Genomic DNA, 20,036 nt, shown 5'->3' on the forward strand with positions numbered 1-20,036 from the left:
GGGAAATCTTTACAAATCGATCAACCTTTGTAAACCACTCCACTGGCTTCTCTTTTAATTTAGGGAACTTGTTCTTGAATGAAGCAAGATTACCTCTACCTTAAGGTTGATGAATGTAACCTCTACCAAGCACCGCTCTCCGCGGAAAATTTGATGTTCCTTCTCCCTCTATTAAATAGGGAAGGGTCTCCCTCATGTTCTCTGTGGTTGAGGGCACCTTCAATTTCTTCTAGTCTTTCTTCTTGGCCCATCTGCCTTCCCATTTATCCAATTCATTCTATTTCAGGATGCTACAAATTAATTCCCTAATTTGCATTTAAATTCCTGACATCCTCATACTAGTTATATCACTTTCATCAAAGCATACTTGATATTATTTCTGTAAGGATTTAGTCCTATTTATATCTACATCATACAATTGAGCTAATTTAACAAGCTTATCATGAGCTTGTCCTGCACGCCTAGTAACATCCTTGCGCATGTATATAAGTTAATTTTCTTGATAGGCATCTAAGAGGGAAAGATCAAGATTTGCAAATATCGTCTCATTCGGTTTTAATTTTAATTTGGCCACATCCTTTGCAGTCACCCTCCTCTGAGACTGGACTTCCCTGCTCAATTCCAAACCCTCACATTCTTGCAGGTACCCCTGTGAATTAACATCATTTAGACTACAGAGGTATTGGACGATATCCCTTTCTGGGGACTAGTGTCTCAAATACACTTAGGTGAATTCCAAATAGACAGTTGAGAACTTTTGACCTCCGAGCGGGTTCTTCCACAGGGGTGAGTCCTGTCGCATTCATTGCTGTTGGTAGAGGAGCGACTGTCATGTAGTTTCCACTAATCAGGAGGAACTGAGTGTTTGCGGATGACATAAACTTTGGATGGTACCAAATTAATTCCATGCACCCCTACAGGGTATGTTGTGCCTTGGACCAGCTAGCTCACAATGCCACTAGCCCCACTATACCAAGACAGGGAGCAAAAAGCTATGGCAACCACTGAACATGACAACCTTGTTCCCTCAGAAACCGTGGTGACAGACCTAGGACTTTTCATTCAGTCACTTGTGCTCTCTTTCGGTCAGAGAAATATACAAAGAATACAAAAAGGGATGTTTTTCAATATTTAATGAACCATAGTGATTCTTGTGTAGAAAATATGTGCTGAAATGATTAATAGACAGAAGCAGACAAAAGTTATAATGAGTGTCAAACAGTGAATAAAACAAAGAGTTCCACCTTCTTGTTAAACAGCTTATATATGCATAAACATGCAGTAAGAATATCAATCTAGCGTATTCCTACGATGCAAACCCTAACCTATGTGTCTAGGGTGTGAATGCATGTTCTGCCAAGAAACCCCCTTCTGGATGATCTAACCCCTTTACCTTGTTGGTAAGACTGTAGGACCCCGTCTTGGTCATGAACTGGACACCCTCCTCGGAGATGTCAGTCAGCTGCTAGGCGAAAGCATAAGCATGCAGGGACCCCTCTAAGTCAGCAGAAGAGTCTCCTCTGAATGTATTTGAAAACAAAAGGATATATATAGAAAAGGGCATCCTTGCCTCTGGCCATTATTGTGATTGTTTGTATTCCACAGATAGCTGAGTCGCCATATGGACCTAATAGCAAACACATTTGTATCACACACATGAAGGCCTTTCACATAATGCTAAGGCAGTCTAATAGTGTTCTCACGAAGGTCTTTTGTGTCAGCAAGGTCAGTGTTTCTTAGACACTAACCCAAGTGTCACAAATGCAAATGTGTGTCAAAAGTTGATGTGATGAAGGGAAGGCAACTGTCGAAAAGAACTGTGTACATGTAAATTGGCACTATTGCCTACTAGGCCTGAATTGGGCAAAAGATATATATGGTGGGGTCACCCTATTCAGGACCAATGGAGTTCTTCCCATTCCTACCCCTCCCCATCCAGGGGAACTGGGACAGTAGTTGGCTGTTTACTCCAGTAGGAACGGTCAAAGCATATATTGTGGTTCCAGACGACTCAGGTTTATATAATGGCATTGCAAGACCAATAGTAACTGGAACAACTATTGCATTTGGGGTATTAGAAACAGAAGAGTTAACAGGGGTACAAATCCCTGATTTTTCTCCCATTGGGCTGTGACTTGTATTCACTTGGACGGTGGCTCTCTCAGAGTTTCCACCATTAGCAGTGCCACGTATCTCTTCAGACTGGGTCACCTTTTAAGGGGGTGGGCGGGTTGACAATAGCACATCCAGAAAGTCATCACTAGAACCACCATCACTATCTTCACCTGAGCTTTCTATACTCTCCATTATATCCACGTTTTTCTTCTTCTTCTCCTTCTGAGGTTCCTCACTCATCAATGCATGGCACAACCTAGTTCCCTTAATTATTTCAGCTCAGCATTTCTGTTGTTCTGCTTCCCACCTACTTTCAGCGCATCTGCGCACTGCCTTACCGACTGTACCCTGATGCCCCTCCTTTTCCTTAACATGAGCTGCACTTTCTGAAGCATTTGCTTGTACGTCGCCCCCTGTCCGCCCCCATCTCACTGCCCCGCCACTTGGAATGGAATAGAATGGAATAGGAATTTATATAGCGCAAAACTGCCACACTACGGGTATCCTGGTGCTTGGATCAAAGAGAGAACATCAAATAGCAGAGTCAGTTGTCAATAGCAGGAAAACTAAGAAGCATTCCTTGGAAAAACCCAGGTTTTCAGACTCTTCCTGAACCCGATCAATGAGCTTTCCTGCCTAAGAGTCAAAGGCAGCGCATTCCAAATATGTGAGGCACGTACTCCAAAGGCTCTACCCCCTCTTCCGGGATATCTTAAATCTGGTAGTTGTATTCAAATTGGTATTTGACAAACAGAGCTGCCTCCTTGGGTTATACCAGGTGAACATTTCTTGCAAGGGAATAGGACCCTGTCCATGTGCTGCTCTATATACAATGCAGTGATTTAAAACAAATTCTCTCCTTGATGGGCAGCCAATGAAGGTCTCTTAACGCCAGTGTTGTAGAGGACCTACGTTGTCTATTTAGCGCCAGCTTTGCTGCCATTGCCTGTACTCTCTGCAACCCCTGCACAATATAATGTGGTGCTCCCAGATACAGGGAGTTGCAATAGTCCAACCTACTCAGTATTACACTTCTCACTACAAGCGGTCGGGTGTCTTCTAGGAGTAGTGGATGGATCTTACGCAATACTCATGGCAAAGAAAGACACACACTGGCAGCTTGTATATCAATTTGGAGATTTTCATCTACCATAACTCCCAGGTTGCGTACTACTTTAACTGGAGCCAAAAGTTCATCCTCCGGAGTGATTTTGAACTCTGCCAGTGCTGTCTCAGTCCCATGTCCCGGGCGGAAACCATATTGATTCCTGTCCAGCAAAAACTTGCCCTCAAGATAACACGATAGGCTTTTGCTGACTGCCTTCTCCAAGATTTTAACCGGGTAGGGCAGTAGGGAAATGGGTCTAACGTTTGCTGGATCAGTGGGGTCCAGCGATGTTTTCTTTAGCAGAGAAGTTACTACTGCTTGTTTCCATACCCCCGGAACCACACCTTCCTCCAATGACTGGCAGCAGATCCTCCATAGCCCATGAAAGGTTTCTTCGCCCAAGATTTTCCAGATTTTATGAGGAAAAGGATCTAGTGGGGAACCCAATGACACACTTAGAGCAAACTGGTTAAAACAGTCCTCTGAGGGGGCATGGAAAATGTCCAAGGAAGTGGCATTCTGGGAAACTATATCAGGCTTCCAAACCGAGTCAGCCGGGCCGTCAGACTGTAATTTTCCGACAATGTTGGTTATTTTGTCCTCAAAAAAAGAATCAATCTCATCGCAAAGTTTTTGCGATGCCACTACCTTGTTACTTGTACAGGCTGGACTGGATAGATCCCTGACGATATTAAAAAGTGCTTTTGTACTATTGGGGGCTTGTAGAATAGATTTAGCATAAAAATCTGCTTTGGCCCTAGCAATAGATTCTTTATACTGGGTCTGTGCGAGTTGCAGCACTTTTTTTTCAGATTCCAAGTAGGACCTCCTCCATTTTCTCTTGGCCTTTTTTTACATGCTCCCGCAACTGTTTCAGTTCATCATTATAACAGGAAGGAGAGATTTTTTTTCCTGTTTTTTAGGCGTCTTATCGGAGCCACAGAGTCACGGTTTCCGCTGCCACCTTACAGTAAGTCTGGTAGTTTTCATCTATCGAGGTGGAGGAAGAAAATAAAAACTGGCCCTTAAAGGACAATTGGGTCCTATTTTTACCACCTTATTCCATTCTCTTTCTTTCCAGAAGGTCGATGACTGGTTGTCTTTGTCCCCTGGGCTAGGCAACTTAATAGAAAAATGAATTCAAAAGTGATCAGTCCAGCTCTGAGGCAAAATATCGACCACCTCCGTCTTGGCCTGATTCGCAAACAGGAGGTCCAAAACATGTCCTCTTTTATGAGATGGTTGGATTACCATTTGATGGAGACCAAGATTCTCACAGGTATGCCTTAGATCCCTTAAATAGTTGTCTAGGCTACCATTATCCCATAGTTTAAAATCTCCCAATACCAGCATACGTGCGTGGGTTAGACTCAAATCGGTAATGGAATTGAGTAGGTCCTGGTACTGGGTGACCGCCCCCGGGGATCTGTAGCAGAGCACCCCTGTAAGTAATCTACCCTTAGTCTCCTGGAGTGAGAAGTCCAGCCTTTCAATCCCAAAAACCTAGTCTACCTGTTTACCTTGAGACCACCCTCTACTGACAGAATGACACCTTACATGGCACAAGTGGGAGTAGTTAAAACCGCCCTATGTGTTGGCATAACTGTAAGTCCTATAACCATCCATTTATATCTCTCCAGTGAATTCTGCAGTACCACACAAAGAGATGCTGTCCCTTTCAGTGATGTCACATGGGTCAAACATTGGGGCATATTCTCAAGAACGTGTGATAAACACTGCTAAATTAGCTTAACCCAACTTTGCATATCGCAGGAAAATAACGCTGTGTTAACTAAGTATTCACAACACGGAGGCACCATGCGATAGGCCCAAAACAACGCATCAAATGTCCGCGTTAAAACCAACATGACACCGAAAAAATGCGAAACAACAACGCAAAAATAGTAGCGATGAGGCCAATTGCGATATAAACATCAGCGATAACCAGCGGCAGGCCTGCGATTCCCACACGTCATGCGGGAAAATGCACCACAAAAGCAGAGTAAAAAAACGGTGCGATGACAACCTACGAGCACAACCCCACAGCTGTGACGCAGAACAAATAACCATTGACCCGCATCAGGTAGGCAACACCTCACAAACACCCACAATGTACATTGACATGCATACTGTATGTAAACTGCAACAATGTGGAAACATACATGGAATACACTGTGAAACCGCATCTACTCTTCACATTGCAGAGTGACAATTAACACCCCCGCACACAGACGTGCCATGTCCATGACCAAACAACAATGAAAGCATGGACTAATGTAGGGGCAGTGACTCCCCCTTACGTACATGTTGCCCATGTCGTGAGACTTGAGTCACAGGGTGCATCCCTGCATCATGGCGGCACATATCAGAGCCCAAAAGAAGCTCTGTTGACAGTTGTAGGCCACAGATGACAGCCAAAATGGAATGCATTGGGACACATGTGAAACGCTGAAGAGTGGGATACCATACCAACTTTGGCACACAGAACTGGCAGTCCGAATACGTGACACCCTAAACAGCCTCACTGCACAGAGGTGACACACCCACCATCCCTTAACAAATTCCAAAATTGCTAGCACTACATGTCGCACCCACACTTGTCTCAATAAAGTGCCTATATAGATGAGATGGTGTCCCTACGGGGTAAAACTGAGGCAGGTGGACCACACCCCACTGCGGCTGCAGTGTGGTGTGGTCCACCTGCCTCATCTTCATCATCATCGTCCAGGGCATCTGGCACTCGTATCAATGGGGCATTGCTGCGTACACATATGTTGTGCAACACACAACATGCAACGATCATCTTGCACACGATGCCTGGGCTGTACAGGAGCCTTTCACCTTTGATGTCTAGGCACCTGAAACGTGAGTTCAACACGCCAAATGTGCGTTCCACGATGCCCCTGGTGCGTTTGTGGGCCAAATTGAACTGCCTCTGGGCCTCTGTGTGTTCGGGGCTCGGAGGGGTGTCATCATCCAAGTGCAGAGTGCATATCCTTGGTCACCTGTGACAGTAGAGAGAGACATGAGTCAAGACTACATACTGCATGATGTGTTGGCAGGCTCACTGGTTCATTGGTGTGTGATATGTGTGACTTATTGATTCCTGTATGAAATGAACCGCTTGTTGCAAATGTGCAGCATCAATGTGTATTACGCATCCTCACTGCTGCTCCTCCCTCGCCGAGCATAGTCACAAGTGTGCGCAGCACGGTTGCATCCCTTGCACACCATCGTCATGCCTGTCTGAGCATGTCCACAAGCCTGACTAAGACACTGTGATGATGTGCGTTGAAGGTGTCCGGCCACATGTGTGTAGGCCCATTTTAAGGACGGGGCTGACACAGATGTAGAGCACATGCCTAGCCGAACTCGCCATGTGGTTGAGGGTAGACATTTGGTGCATGAAGCGCTAATAGCCATACACACAACAGTTGGGCTGTGTGAACCCTGACCCCGAGTGGGCATGCCCTCACTCATGTACCCCTTCGGCTGAGCCCGCACTCCGGGGGCATGCCATGTAGTAACATTGTCCATTGCGGGACGGGTGGTGCAGACACCACAACAGAGACACACACATTAGTCACTTCCTTGGGAAGCCCTAAACGTATCCACACCCAGACCCACGTGTTGAAGAGCCACACCCCCACGATGGACTGTCGTAAACCTGTCCACTCCGCTGACGCTCACAGGGAGGTACGACACGGCTACATGTCCCAGGTCTACCCCACTGCATGCGGTGACATGGTTGCGCATGCTGTACACAGCACAATGTAATGTGGTATGGCCAGGGGCCCTCATGCATACATAATGACCACACAGATACACCAAGTAAGTTTGTGGAACTGGCTACAGGCATATGCGCCCGGCCCCTTTTATTGCCAGGGTCACATGTCCAGTGACGCCTGTGGTGGATTGGTGTTTGGTAGTGTAAGCCACCCCTCAGGGATGGTTGGTGCTGGCAACAACCACAACAGTGATCAGACAATCAACAGTACAAGGTTCAAACAGCAAGTGTCCATGACTTCAGCTGCACAGAGTTAGTGGCCCCGGATGCACTGCGGCCGGCACAGGCACACCGCCACGGGACGGTGACTTGCGCTGCACTGAGGTAAGGCCACGCGAGCTGAGCGGGTCCTTGTCGATGTCCAAGGTGAATGTTGCGGAGGGTTGTGGGGGATAGTGGAAGGTGTCTTTCCAGGGCATGATGCAGAGGGCACAAGCAAGCAAGCAGGAACAGGAAAATGGCGGAGTTGAATGCTACAGACTCCTCTTCACCACCATTTCAGTATCAGCTACATGATGATGTAGACAACCCCCAGGCCATGGGCACAGACGCCACCAAAGTTCAACCAGAGAGTGCCCATGATTTGAGGGGCACATACTTACTGACACCAGAGCTGAAAGGGCATGCACTCTGCGATGAAGCCTGTACAATGACATTAACTCTGCCATGATGAGGGCAAGACTCAGTTCTGATTGTGTGACCTACTCCACTGCAGTGTGGGCCGGAGGCAGCGGCCAGCAGCGGCCCACAGCCATGTGTCGTTGGCTTGCAATGCACAGAGTAAGTGGCACCAGTGCAGTTGTTTGTAGTGTCCCATCACCTCCGTGACTGAGTGCCTTTTCTCCTCTGGACTGAAGCGCGTCTTCCTCTTACGCCTCTCCTTGCGTACTATGACATGAACACTGCTATGAAGAAATCTAGACTCAGTTCCAAATGTGGGACCTAGTTGACCGCAGTGTAGGCCAGAGGCAGCAGTCAGCGGGGGTCAACCGCTGTCCAGCCATCTCCTCCTTGATCTCTAACACACGATGTTGGAATGGCTTGTGGAGAAGATTTGTGGCTGACAGAGGTAGTGGCACCAGAGCTGAGCGGGTGTGCAGCCTTGTATGATGCTGTGTCCTGCCTGGTACGGACTGCATTGGATTGGTGTGAGGCCTACAGGACCGTAGTGTAGGCCAAAGTCAGCAAGGGCCCACAGACAGGTGTGGTTGGAATGCTATACACGGAGTTGGTGGCACCTGATCAAAGGGAGGTGCCATGCCATTGAAGGCTTGTGTACATGGCTAGCCCAGGTTCCCACTGTAAGTTGTGCTGTTGTGTCTGGTGGGTGGGCATGCTGTTTGGCATTTTGTAAGTGGGTTTGTGACATGTGCATTCCCAGAGTTCTGAATTGCATGATTGTGGATTTGTAGTGTGGTGTGTTCATTTGGTATTTGCCAATGAGCAGTGCATTTCCGTCGGTGCCAGCCTGGAAGCACTGGTTGATGATGGACTGTCGGAAGATGTAGGAATCATGCACACTGCCTGGGTAGTTGGGGACGACGTTTGTGAACAGTCCCCGATGGTCCACTATTGCCTGCACATTGATGGAATGCATGTGCTTTCTGTTGCAGTAATTGTGTGCAGTGTCGGCAGGGGGCACACGTAGGACATGTGTGCAGTCAATTGCACCCAACAAGTGCGGGAAGCCAGCTAATGCATAGAAGCCTTGCTTGGTCTCCAGCTGTTCCTGCGCAGTGTGGGGGAAGTATAGTTACTGGGGTACCAAGCCGATGATGGCATCAAGGACAGGTTTGAAGAACTTTGATAGGGCTGACTGTGAGACTCCTCAGACTCTGGGGGTTGTTGGTTGGAAGGTACCAGAGGCCGATAGGTGCAGCACAGCCAGCAGCTTTGTCTGTGGTGGGATGTTCCGCTGTGTTGGTACCGTCAGCCTGTGGGCAATGATGTTCAGGATGCAGAGGCTGGTTGTCCTTTTGAGCCTGTAGTGGGCAATGACATACTCTGGTGATAAATCTGTGAGGCTGGTGCGTTTTCTGAAAGTCCGCTGCCTGTGTCAGCGCTGCCTCTGTGGTGGCTAGGGGGGCAGGAAGGGGCCCGGGGGGGGGGGTGGCGGGCCTGGGTGTGGTGGTGGTGGGAGTTTTCGCCCTGTTGGGGCTCCAAGCAGGATGATCAGTATCTCCATGGCTTCTGTTTGTCTTCAGGTGTGGCTCTGGGCTGGGCTCCATTTTGTGGTGCAGGCTGTCGTCCGACTTTATACCAGGTCAAAACAGGTGTTCATACTCTGCTGCTAAAGCGCCTTATCGCGAGTTTTGTGACCTTTTCGCTGATCTGGCTGGTCATTGAGAATGTTGCGAAGTGGTGTTGCCACAGCTTTTTGCACAGGATCGCCTACTCTGCATCTCATTAGCGATAGTTGCGGGGTCATCTGAGGCGATGTTGTTTGCACCTCCTATCACAGGTATACTGGTGATATCGGCTGCTAGCACCAGCTTGTGAATGAGGCGATAGATTTATCACCACTTTGGCTGCAATACAGTGCTGATAACTCTGCGATAGTTCATTGAGAATATGCCCCATTGTGTTTTGAAGCTCAGCCTCCCTCCCAATTTAGAGCTTGCTCCTCTATGATACCACACTAATGTTACAACTGAACTATGCAAATTCCAATAATATTACCTAAATAACAGCAAAGCATTTTGTGAAGGCATACATCAGTTTATGGCGACCAGGTCTGGAATAAAAAAAAACATGAATGAATGTAAGGCACACCTCACCTCTTCAAATAGTTGCAAGCTGTAGACGTTATCGTCATCTGCAAAATAAACAACTCCTTTTATTTTTTGGTTCAGAGTGAATTTTTCCCTCAACCAGGATAGTCCTTTGTTTCTTTGTCGTGCTCCTTTATTTAAATGCTCCTCCTTCTCCGACCTTGCATTTAAATGGGTATATTGAATCCCACAGTTTTTGAGAAACGAGGTCACAAGTTGGGTCTTGTTGTTAGAATCTTCAACGACAATCCAATGGAATCCTTTCAGGTGAAGAAAAGTGTGAGAAAGCCGGGTTAGCTCTGCTTTCTGTACCAGGCGAGCGTATGTTGGAGTTATGGCGAAAATGGTCGGCAGTGGGACACTTTCATGAGGAGCTGTATCAAGACACGAAGAAGCAAATTCAGAGTAAAACATGTTACTTACAAATGCACATTCCTTTGTAATAGGTTGAAGCACATGTGCTTAAATGGAAACACATAAAGGTTTCAATGACACTATAGTAAGGTCGATATTCGATAATAGTGACCTCCAAAAACACAGCATCTTGTACATCACCTAACACTGATATGCCATTTTAAATAGATTATTATTTTTACCTCCATATTGTGCACTTAACTCTATTAAGCTACACGTACCTATATTTATCTTGCTCTTTCATGGTTAGATGGAGGTAGTGGATGCAATATTTTCGTCATGCGATTTAATACATATGTTATATTGGGATGTGTCTGATATAGATTTAGAGTCTGGCTTAGAGATTGACGACTACTTAGCAAAAACTAAGAGGAATATTTACAAGCCCTTATTGCCACAGGATCGTCACTTTTTCCCGCATTCCTGTGCTGAAAGGGGCTATGCCTGTGGCTTCATGCCACCTTGTAAATAAGGCACCCTTTCACGCTATACTTAGTGTGAAAGGGGTCGGCAATGGGTGGTCCTGTGGAACCATTGATTTTGATGCTGCCCCATATTTACAAGGGTGACGTAAATATGGTGCAGCGCCAAAGTTAAGAAATGGTCTTAACATGACAACGCTTTATTTCTCCTTGATTTTGATGTTTCTATGTGGGCTGTATTGTGCAGCACACATAGAAATAGCAAAACACCATAAAATATTGTTTATGTGCAGGAAGGTGTCCCTTCCTGCAAGTAAACAATCATTAAAAAAATGACGGGTTGCAATTTCTCTGTGTGCTGCACAAAGTTACAAATCACCATTTGTGATTGTTTGTGTGCAGGAAGGCACACCTACCTGCACATAAACAATCATTCCCCCTTGCGCAGGCACTTTTGCAAGGGTGCCGGCATTGGCGCTAGGCAGCTTAATTTTGTGATATCGCTAGGGGAAACATAGGGGTGAACCGTATCTTTGTAAATACGGTGCATTAATGCATTTTCAGAATGGCGGAGTGTGGGGTTAGTACGTTTTGCTTAACGCCAACCTCTGTCATTCTGTTGTAGATGTGCCCCAAAACCCTCTGCTCGAGGATTATCCTCTGTTGGAGAATCTGCCAGCGTAGTTATCTCCCCTGGGACAGTATAGTAGAAGTAATTCTGCCAGCACGTTCTCCATCAGATGAGAATTCTCCTTCAAATGGTTTCTTCAACAATAGGAGGTTCGTGGTCACTAAAGCTCTCTACATCAAGTTCTTAAATAACTTGTTCATATAATTTTTCAAAACTAACAACTTTCATGATTTTTTAAAATCCCCACCTATTGGCACATCATTTGAAAACAAATAGTATAATAGGTGAAAATCATCATCTGAAAAAGATATCCCTAAAAACAATTGCATGCCTTTTCTTTAGTACCCTTGTTATTAATGATTAACAGGATAGCTACAAATACGGATGTGTTAAAGGATATTACCACTCCTTTCAAAGGGCCAGGTGTTCTCACCAGGTGTGTGTGTTTACTGGGTACATGCACGAATCCATATGCAACTCAAGGGGTGCATCATGTAGCTGAAATCTTACAATTCCCCCAGCTCCTTAGTTCCAATGATCTGATGACAGTGAAAGGCCCAAATTAGGACATCCGTCAAGGAGGCTCCATTAAAGCACATTAACATGGAACTTCCTCAACTATGGACCCAGCAACCAGAGTCACTGCTGGCCTTTTGCAGTCAACTTAAAACATACATTTTTCAAGGTAAATAAGTTAGGTGTTCACAGCGCCCAGAGATCAATCTGTTCTGGCGCAATGCGTAGCCCAGAAAACTGCAGGGCAGGCTAATTTTCCAGTGCGTTCGTTTGGCACTATCTGCAATAAAGGGAGAGGTTACAAACATCTCGGTGCAGATTTACAAGAAAGTGCCACAGCGCAGCAACCCAAGCCTTTTGGATGCACCACGCTGCGGCACTTCCAAACCACAGGAATGCAACATATTTACAATAATATGTCGCATTCCTGTGCTCTCCCCTGCGCTGGCGCACAAACAGCTGCCATGCGCCGGTGCAGGCATCCTTGCACCAGGATGCCTGCGTCATGTTGATATTGCTTTTGTGCAGGAAGTGGCACCTTCCTGCACTAGGGAGGTTGTAAAGACTTGCGTGGTAAAGGCATGCGTGGTTAAGAGGCATTCGTTATCCGACCACATTTATAAGGAACACGTGGTTTCGGCATGCATGGTTGAGTCATATAACCTTTAATTAGTTCATCTTTGTAAGGTGAAGAATCATATTCAAAAATGTATTTGGCCCAGGTTATGGGTATTTGCTTGTTTCTATGCTGTTGTGTGCATGTATACCCACATTTGCACTTAATAGTGCAGGTTTGGAGGCTTTTAGGCACTGTTCTATGGTATGAAATTTATAAAATGTATCATTAAAAAGGATGAAAAGGTGACTTGGTCTTGACAGTATTACAACTCTTGACCTGCAAGCTAAACTAATGGCAGAACCAGCTATTTGATTTCCTAATCCAAACTGAAGGCATATTGTTAATTAGGTAAAAGTAACAAAGTGAAGAGACACCAGTTTCCCTTTGGGTATTTGCATGCCTTGTCCTTCTTTGTACCTTGACGCACGGTGAACACAATTTAATGTAAGCAATGGCCTTGTACTTTCTGTATTACCCTATGGCTACATTTATGAAATGGTTTCATCAATTAGAGTACACTAAATACCAACAATAGTTTTAAAGTTGTGTTTCCTTTAACAAAACCACAACACTTGCTCTGCATCTCAATGAAAAAAGTCGCCTAAGTATTAGCTATTCTTTACATTAAACCAGTATTTCTGTGAAGAATACTGCAAAATGTTACTAGATGTGCTTTTCAACCCTGTATACCTAGTTTGAAACATACACATTCTGGGTCTTAAAGGGGGTAAGGTTCATTAACTATGGGCCTGCAGTATTTAACAAATGGTCTCATAAGGAGGCGACATTCAAAGTGTCCCTATATACATTGCTCTCTGTAAGGCAAGGATACGTTCTTCGTCATCTTTTAAATGTACACAATTGTCCCTATTTTTCCAACTAATTTCCAGATGAAAGGCATTTAGGATCACCGAGGATGTTATACAAGTTTTTTAAATGTGATTATTCGATCATATAGAGATCGTGGTGACAGCCGCATGACCTACTGAGCTAACTTTCTGACTTTGGACAAATAAACCAGCTCTTAAAGCTAAGCATACATCCCCAAAGGGTATGTATCTACGTTTTGTGATCATTTCACACCATCTCTACTCCCTGTCAATATCTATCTACACAGTATGGGGATTTTTACAAATTTTATATATTATTTATTTACATGCTGTACAAAGAGAGTCTTATAATAAAAGGAGCAGGGACGTAGAATAAGCTGGACCAAGGTAGTCACAGGCTATTTTCTAAAGAACCTGGTGATACCTTGTTGCAGCGATTTTGAAGGGTTGTGTGATGGAAAAAAGCATGCCTAAACAACGCATGCCTTAACCGTGCAGCCTAAACCTCGACTGCATCTTTACCACGCATGACTTTACCACGCAATTTCGTGGTAAAGACATGTTTTGTAAATGGGCATGTGTGGTAAAGCTCAAACTCATGCTCCTCTGCCCCAAACTCTGAAAACACTGTAAACCTAAAATTCCTACCGCCGCCCTACCCCAGACCAAAAGCTCCCTCGACATGAAAACTGAGCATATGCTGTCCCCTACCCTGAGCCCTACAATTAATTCCCCTAAAAACTAATCTGACCCCAACCCCCTCCCCGAGTTCTAAAATAAGCCCCAACCCCTAAAACCTAACCCACCTACCCCCAACCCAGCCCAATTGCCCCCTCAGACTTAAAACTGCACCTTTCCCGTCCCCTGCCCTGAACTCTAAAACTCCCGATTCCCCACCCCCAAAACTAGCCCTAACCCTAAGAATCTCCCCCATCTTCGTCCTCTGCCCTGAGCCCTACAACAACAGACCCCCATCATCCCTGTAAACTACCCTGACCCCTCCCAGCCCTGAAAACTACCCCAGAACCCCTACAAACTACCCCCCTCAAAACCCGACTTACCTTTCCACCTCATCCCAATGCTTCATCTTCCTGCTCAACCGCCCGCAGCAGCAACTAGACCGCGCATATGCCTTAACCAGGCATATTTGTGGTTTAGACGTACTTTGTACCGCCTGCGTAGTTCAGCCCTGCGCATTTCACGCTGCATGGTTAAGGCTGTTTCCCATTTTGAAGCGTGTTTACAGTCTGAGAGTTCTGACCGAGACATACTGGACTCATTTAAGAACATTTGCTCCGAAGTACAGATAGCCCTTACTAGGAAGGGATTACCACACCATGGCTTTGGGCCCAAATGTTACTGCCGGCTTTACATCAGAAACCCAGAATTAAAGAAGTAGTGAAGGAGCCTATGATCCTGTACTATACCACCTGCAAGAATCGAAAAGGACCCTTAAAAGGGAGGCCTGGGAACAGTTATTGGCCACTTGCTCACTCTGGGACAATTCGGCTTTTTGGAGGGTGGTGAATCAGAACCTTTTTCACATGGAGACCATGCCAGATCTGCCCCAAACGTTTCGGGCACAAGCCTGAGTCACCCATTTTGAATCTGTCTATAAGGCAGAAAGCTCTCCTTCATCCCATTTCCCTCCCCCCAGGAGGGATGAGAATCTTTTTTATTGGGAAGAAGTTAAAGAAGCTATTTTGGCTCTCCCTTCTGGGAAAGCTCCTGGTCCGAATGGAGTTCCTCAGGATCTTTATAAATAATGTGTGGCTCTTTGGGCCCCCATTATCACCCAACATCTAAATGTGGCGGCTCCTGGTCATATTCCCCCATCCTGGCAAAAATTGGTGATTGTCCCATTTTTTAAAAAAGGGAACAGAGCTGATCCAGCCTGCTATAGGCCAATATTACTAGTGGATGTGGAAGTAAAAATTGTTGGCTGAGTCCTGCTAAATTGGTTGATGGTGTGGGCAGAGGAGCATAATATATTGTCAGATATCCAATGTGGCTTTAAAATAAACCTGGCGGACGATGGAACATCATTTGAACAGCTAAAAAAGGAACTGTCCTTCAGGGATCTAAGCACAGCCTTTGACATGGTGTACAGAACAAAGTTCTGTGCTGTGCTGGGATCCATGGGGGTAGAAAATGCATTTGTCACTTTTCTGGATGATTTGCACAAGAGGCTTGAGGCCTTTGTAAGATTTGGCCCCAGTGGGCCATGCTCGTCACACTTCAAGCCTGAGAGGGCAGTTTGTCAAGACTGTATATTAGCACCCTTTCTATTTACCCTATATATTAATCAGTTAGAGCCCTTTTTATTGAAACAATGCAAGCATGTCCCCAAGGTCGGTGACAGATTTGTACCAGCCTTGTTATAGGTGGATGATGCAGTCGTTATAGTGCACATGGTCAACGGCCTTCAGTAATTGTTAGACCGCTTCATCGAATTTATGGATAGTTTGGGTCTGAAAACCAATTTGTCTAAATCATAAACTATGGTTTTCAGGACAAAGAAACGAAAACTAAAAGCTATTCAATTAACGGTCATCATATTGGTAGAGCCGACAAATTTTGTTACCTGGGCATTTTTTTAGATACCAAATTGAACTGGTATTCCTTGATTAATACCCACATACAGTGTTTTAATAGAGTAGCCCACAGTATAGATGATTTCTCTAGGTGGCTTGGTCGTACCCACATTACATCAATTATTGATCTTTATAAAGCTAAATATATTCAGACAGTGAGTTTTGGCTGCAAGATCTGGGGGTATAAGGCTTGCATCTCCAGTTCGATTGCAGAAAATAAATTCTTCAGAAGGAATTTGAGGATCCCCCAAAGTGTACCATCTGAGATTGTCCAACAGGAACTGGGTGTGAGATATTTTTTAGATCATATTTAGATCTGCCCTTGTTGCTGTGGCTCTCATTTTGGCTGAAGGGTGAATTCACCTTAAACCGAAGGATTTTAAGAGATTGCCTAGGCGTGGAACACTGGTACCATATACCCTGGCTATACTATATTAAATGTACTTTGATTGATCTTGGTAGTCCCGATCTCTTTTCTGACCCTGATTGTATCTCCAAAGCCCATATTTATTAGGTCAAACAAGCTTTTTCCTCCAAAGCACACGAAAAAAGAGCCCTGTGTGCAACAACCAAAAGTTCACCTGTTCATTATTTTAAGGGCAAATCTCTGTGTAATACTGAATTGTACCTGGCGATTGACATGCCTGCCCATCACAGACGACTTCTGACTTATTTAATCTGAATTTGTTCCCCTAGCTCATATCTGGGTGGCATAAGCCCTCTGAGCCCCAGATTTGTACATGTGATACTGCTGCTGTAATGGATAGTTGCACATTGTCTTATCTGTCCTCCATTTTGTAGGTTACGATATATATTTATTTGTCTGCTTTTACTGTTCATGAATTGAAGCAAGCAACACCAGCTTTATTGTATTTACAATTTTTACCTACACCTAATGTTTGCTTTTATTTATCATTGTTTTTAGCTGGGGTGCTTCATTCTAAGAATATGATGGATTACCTGTATTGTTTATTTGGCAGTTCTACTGATCTGTCTGTTTTTATGTTCTTTATAATCCTGCCCAGTCTACTGGTCCAATGTGTTTAAAATACAGCATTTTCCATCCATTCTTTTACAACTCCTGCAGAAAACTCTTAACCTCTGTAAAAAAAAAAATGGTGCATCATTGACCAAGTATATCCCAGAAAAGGGCCATTCTTATTAGGCAGTGTTCGACAAGAAGGAAGGGAGCTCCCCAAGTAATCTTCCCGTTAGTTCCAAAGATGGCTCAGCCCCCATGGTTCGAAGTGCTAGTTCATCCCCCCACCCACCCCAGTTTGGGTCTAGTTGCGCAACCTGCCCAAGTTGGAAAGGAAACATTACAGAATTGACATAAAAGGCGATATCTTCAGTATTATCACCGTGAAACATGAAAAATGATCACACCATCTACAAACCCATGACGTTAAAGCAATCCAAACCCTTCACAAGCCATCAATCACCATGCCAATAAGACATCATGTTCTGTTATTGTTTTGAATCACAATGTGTGGGAGCATGGTTGGAGGCTGGAGCTACTAACATAACATGGGATTTAAATACCACACAACACGCATGCAGTGCCCCTCTTTCTGAACTAACTTTGTTGCTTTACCCCTCAGTTGTAAAAATCCTCATGGCATTCCTGCAAGACAAAAGGCTTCCAATTCCACTATACCAGAAACATAGAAAGCACTTTAAATCTCTACTGCAGAAATCCTGGCAGAAGCAATTTCAGTGACATTCAAATCGTAGTTCTTGAAAAGTTGTATGAAGAAGAATTTCGGATTACTCTTACACAGATGACAAAGAATTTAGGAGACTATCAGCCACATGCATCAAGCGATTTAGGAATCGCAAACGGTGCGAATCGCAAAAATCGGCCGTTTGCGATTCCTAAATCACTATTTGGGATGCATCAATCAAAAATACAAGAAATCGCTATTTTTTGCGATTTCTAAAAATGCGATTGCATTTAAGGAATCGCTATTTGCGATTCCTTAAATGCAATGCATGACACCTAAAAAAATTGCGATTTCGCAATTAGGAGGAAAAAATTACCATGAGGTTGGACCTCATGGTAATTTGCGAAAAATCTAAAAAATGCAATTTTGTGCATTTTTCATACTTTCATGTTGTGCACACACATGCCCTTAGGGCATGTGTGTGCACAACATATGTGCATAGATTGATTTCAGGGGTGCAACAGGGTGTCCTTTGGACACCCCTGCACCCTTGAAATCGCAATCTCAATTTGCGATTAGCTAATTGCGAATCGCAAAATGAAATTGTCTTCCCATTCATTCCGATGGGCCTTTTGGCCCATAGGAATCAATGGGAAGGGATTCCTTAATTGCGATTCATAAATTGTGAATCGCAATTAAGGAAAAATAAGGAATCGCTAAAAAAATTGTGAATTTTTGATGCATTGCCGTTTGCGATTCCTTAATTGCGATTCCTTAATTTTCGCAATTAAGGAATCTCAAACGGCAACAATGATGCATGTACCTGTAAGGCCCTCATGAGTATGCTAAATGTCAGTGTAGGGAACTGGCAGGATCATAATGTCTATGGCAGAGAGACAAGAAAGTGGTAGAGGGTCCAAGGGGAGAAATTTTTATAGACCCACTAGTACCTAGTCCCCCAACTAGTCAATAAAACACACGAAAGGTACTAAAAGTCTGAAGAGAAAAAGGAGAGAGAGATGTCAATACAAATCTCTCTCTGGAACCTAATAGTGTCCCATTTTATACCCAGACCACACAGTTGATCTAGAAAGTTAACATTGTTATACCCAAAGACATGAGAGGTAGAGAAGATACAGAATCTGAGAAAAAGTACCCATCAGCCCACTCATAAGTGGAATCTCGTCATCTGGGTATATGTTGGCAAATGGTGTCCTGTAGGTTCTACCTCGGAAACGAATTTCGAGGCTACCTAATAGCGGACCCAAAACATTACACCAACAGATGGCAGTATATGAGCGGGAGGGGCTAGAAGTTTGCAGTGCTCAAAAAGAAGAAAAGAAAGGAAAATGATCCAAGTGATTCTAAAAATACCTACAGTGATGTCATAAAAAACTTTATTGGGTCTGACCATCAAAGTGGTATGGTTAAAAAACAGTATATTGATAGCATGCAAGGAATTGCTACCCACCAGATATGTTATTCGGTCAACATGTTTCAGCCTAGAATTGGCTTTCGTCAGGACCTCTATGGTGCTACTGCAACACTTACTTTAGTGATGTGATGTGAAATCTACACCCGCTTTCCAAAATGAAAATAGTGTATCTTCTCCTGTATATACAATGTACAAAAAACACAAAACAAAATATCAACAGAACAGGATTATTAGTATACAGTTCATGTATCCTTGATCTCTGTAGTGTAACTATAGTCATTAGTAGGACACTCACCCTAATTGCAGGGAGAGAGAACATCACCTCACCTGGCCACTGCTCAGGGTAGAAGGAGGCCACGCACTGGAAATAAACAAATAGATTCTAAAGTTAAATCCAGAGGCAATTGAGAAAAGAGAGAAAAAATTAAAACATCTGTATTGGTGATACACATGGTTAAGCAAAATGGCCAGAGTGGTTTTGCATTGCATCAGGAAAATACGCCCAAATCGGAACTGACTACACTGGCATGCGCTGTCCTGCATAATAAGATAGAGCAGCTATCTAACCAGAATATCAGCAACATAAGGCGCCTGCTCCTGTGCTGTAAAATGGTACTTTCAAAAAGCAGGGTACCAGCAGCATCTATCCAAGTAGACCGCCAACACTAACCTCTCCGTCGTTGCCTCGGGGTAGAAACTGAGCCGAGGGGGAGGCGATGATGAGAGGTCGTGAGCGGTTTAAGTATGCAAAGTGGCAGACCTGAAAGGAAGCTACCGCCACAAACGGATGTGATTGGTTTACAGCATCCTCGTGGGGCGACCAATGGCCGCCGACCTCGCATTAAGCCAAAACATCAACACTCGCGGACAAATTGGAGCCTATCGCTCTGGCGGTCGATAGTGTTCGACAACGCCTCCATAGCTCACAAAAGTATTACGAGAAATGTTCCAAGTAGATCTCATAGTAAAGTGTTTAACGGGAAACATTCAGTGTGACAAAACGGTTCTATGCCGATTGTAAAACCCATCATTGGACTTTATGATTTCAGAACAAACACAGACCCAAACAATGTAGGTAGCGGACCTTAGTGAGAACTCATCTCCGGGACGTCGCTAAAGGCTCACGCATT

The 20,036-nt window shown here is 44.6% G+C and overlaps 1 protein-coding gene across 1 annotated transcript in view; it reads right to left on the reverse strand.

The window, feature by feature from the left end:
- LOC144783348 (galactosylgalactosylxylosylprotein 3-beta-glucuronosyltransferase 1-like) overlaps positions 1-20,036 on the reverse strand; it is a 229,449-nt gene that overhangs the window by 59,894 nt on the left and 149,519 nt on the right. Inside the window, exon 3 of the mRNA XM_078662366.1 lies at positions 9,788-10,169. Within this exon, the coding sequence (XP_078518492.1) occupies positions 9,788-10,169 (382 nt within the window). The remainder of the gene's footprint in view (positions 1-9,787; positions 10,170-20,036) is intronic.

Source organism: Lissotriton helveticus, chromosome 9, assembly GCF_964261635.1.
Source record: "Lissotriton helveticus chromosome 9, aLisHel1.1, whole genome shotgun sequence".
Taxonomy (NCBI): Eukaryota; Metazoa; Chordata; class Amphibia; order Caudata; family Salamandridae; genus Lissotriton; species Lissotriton helveticus.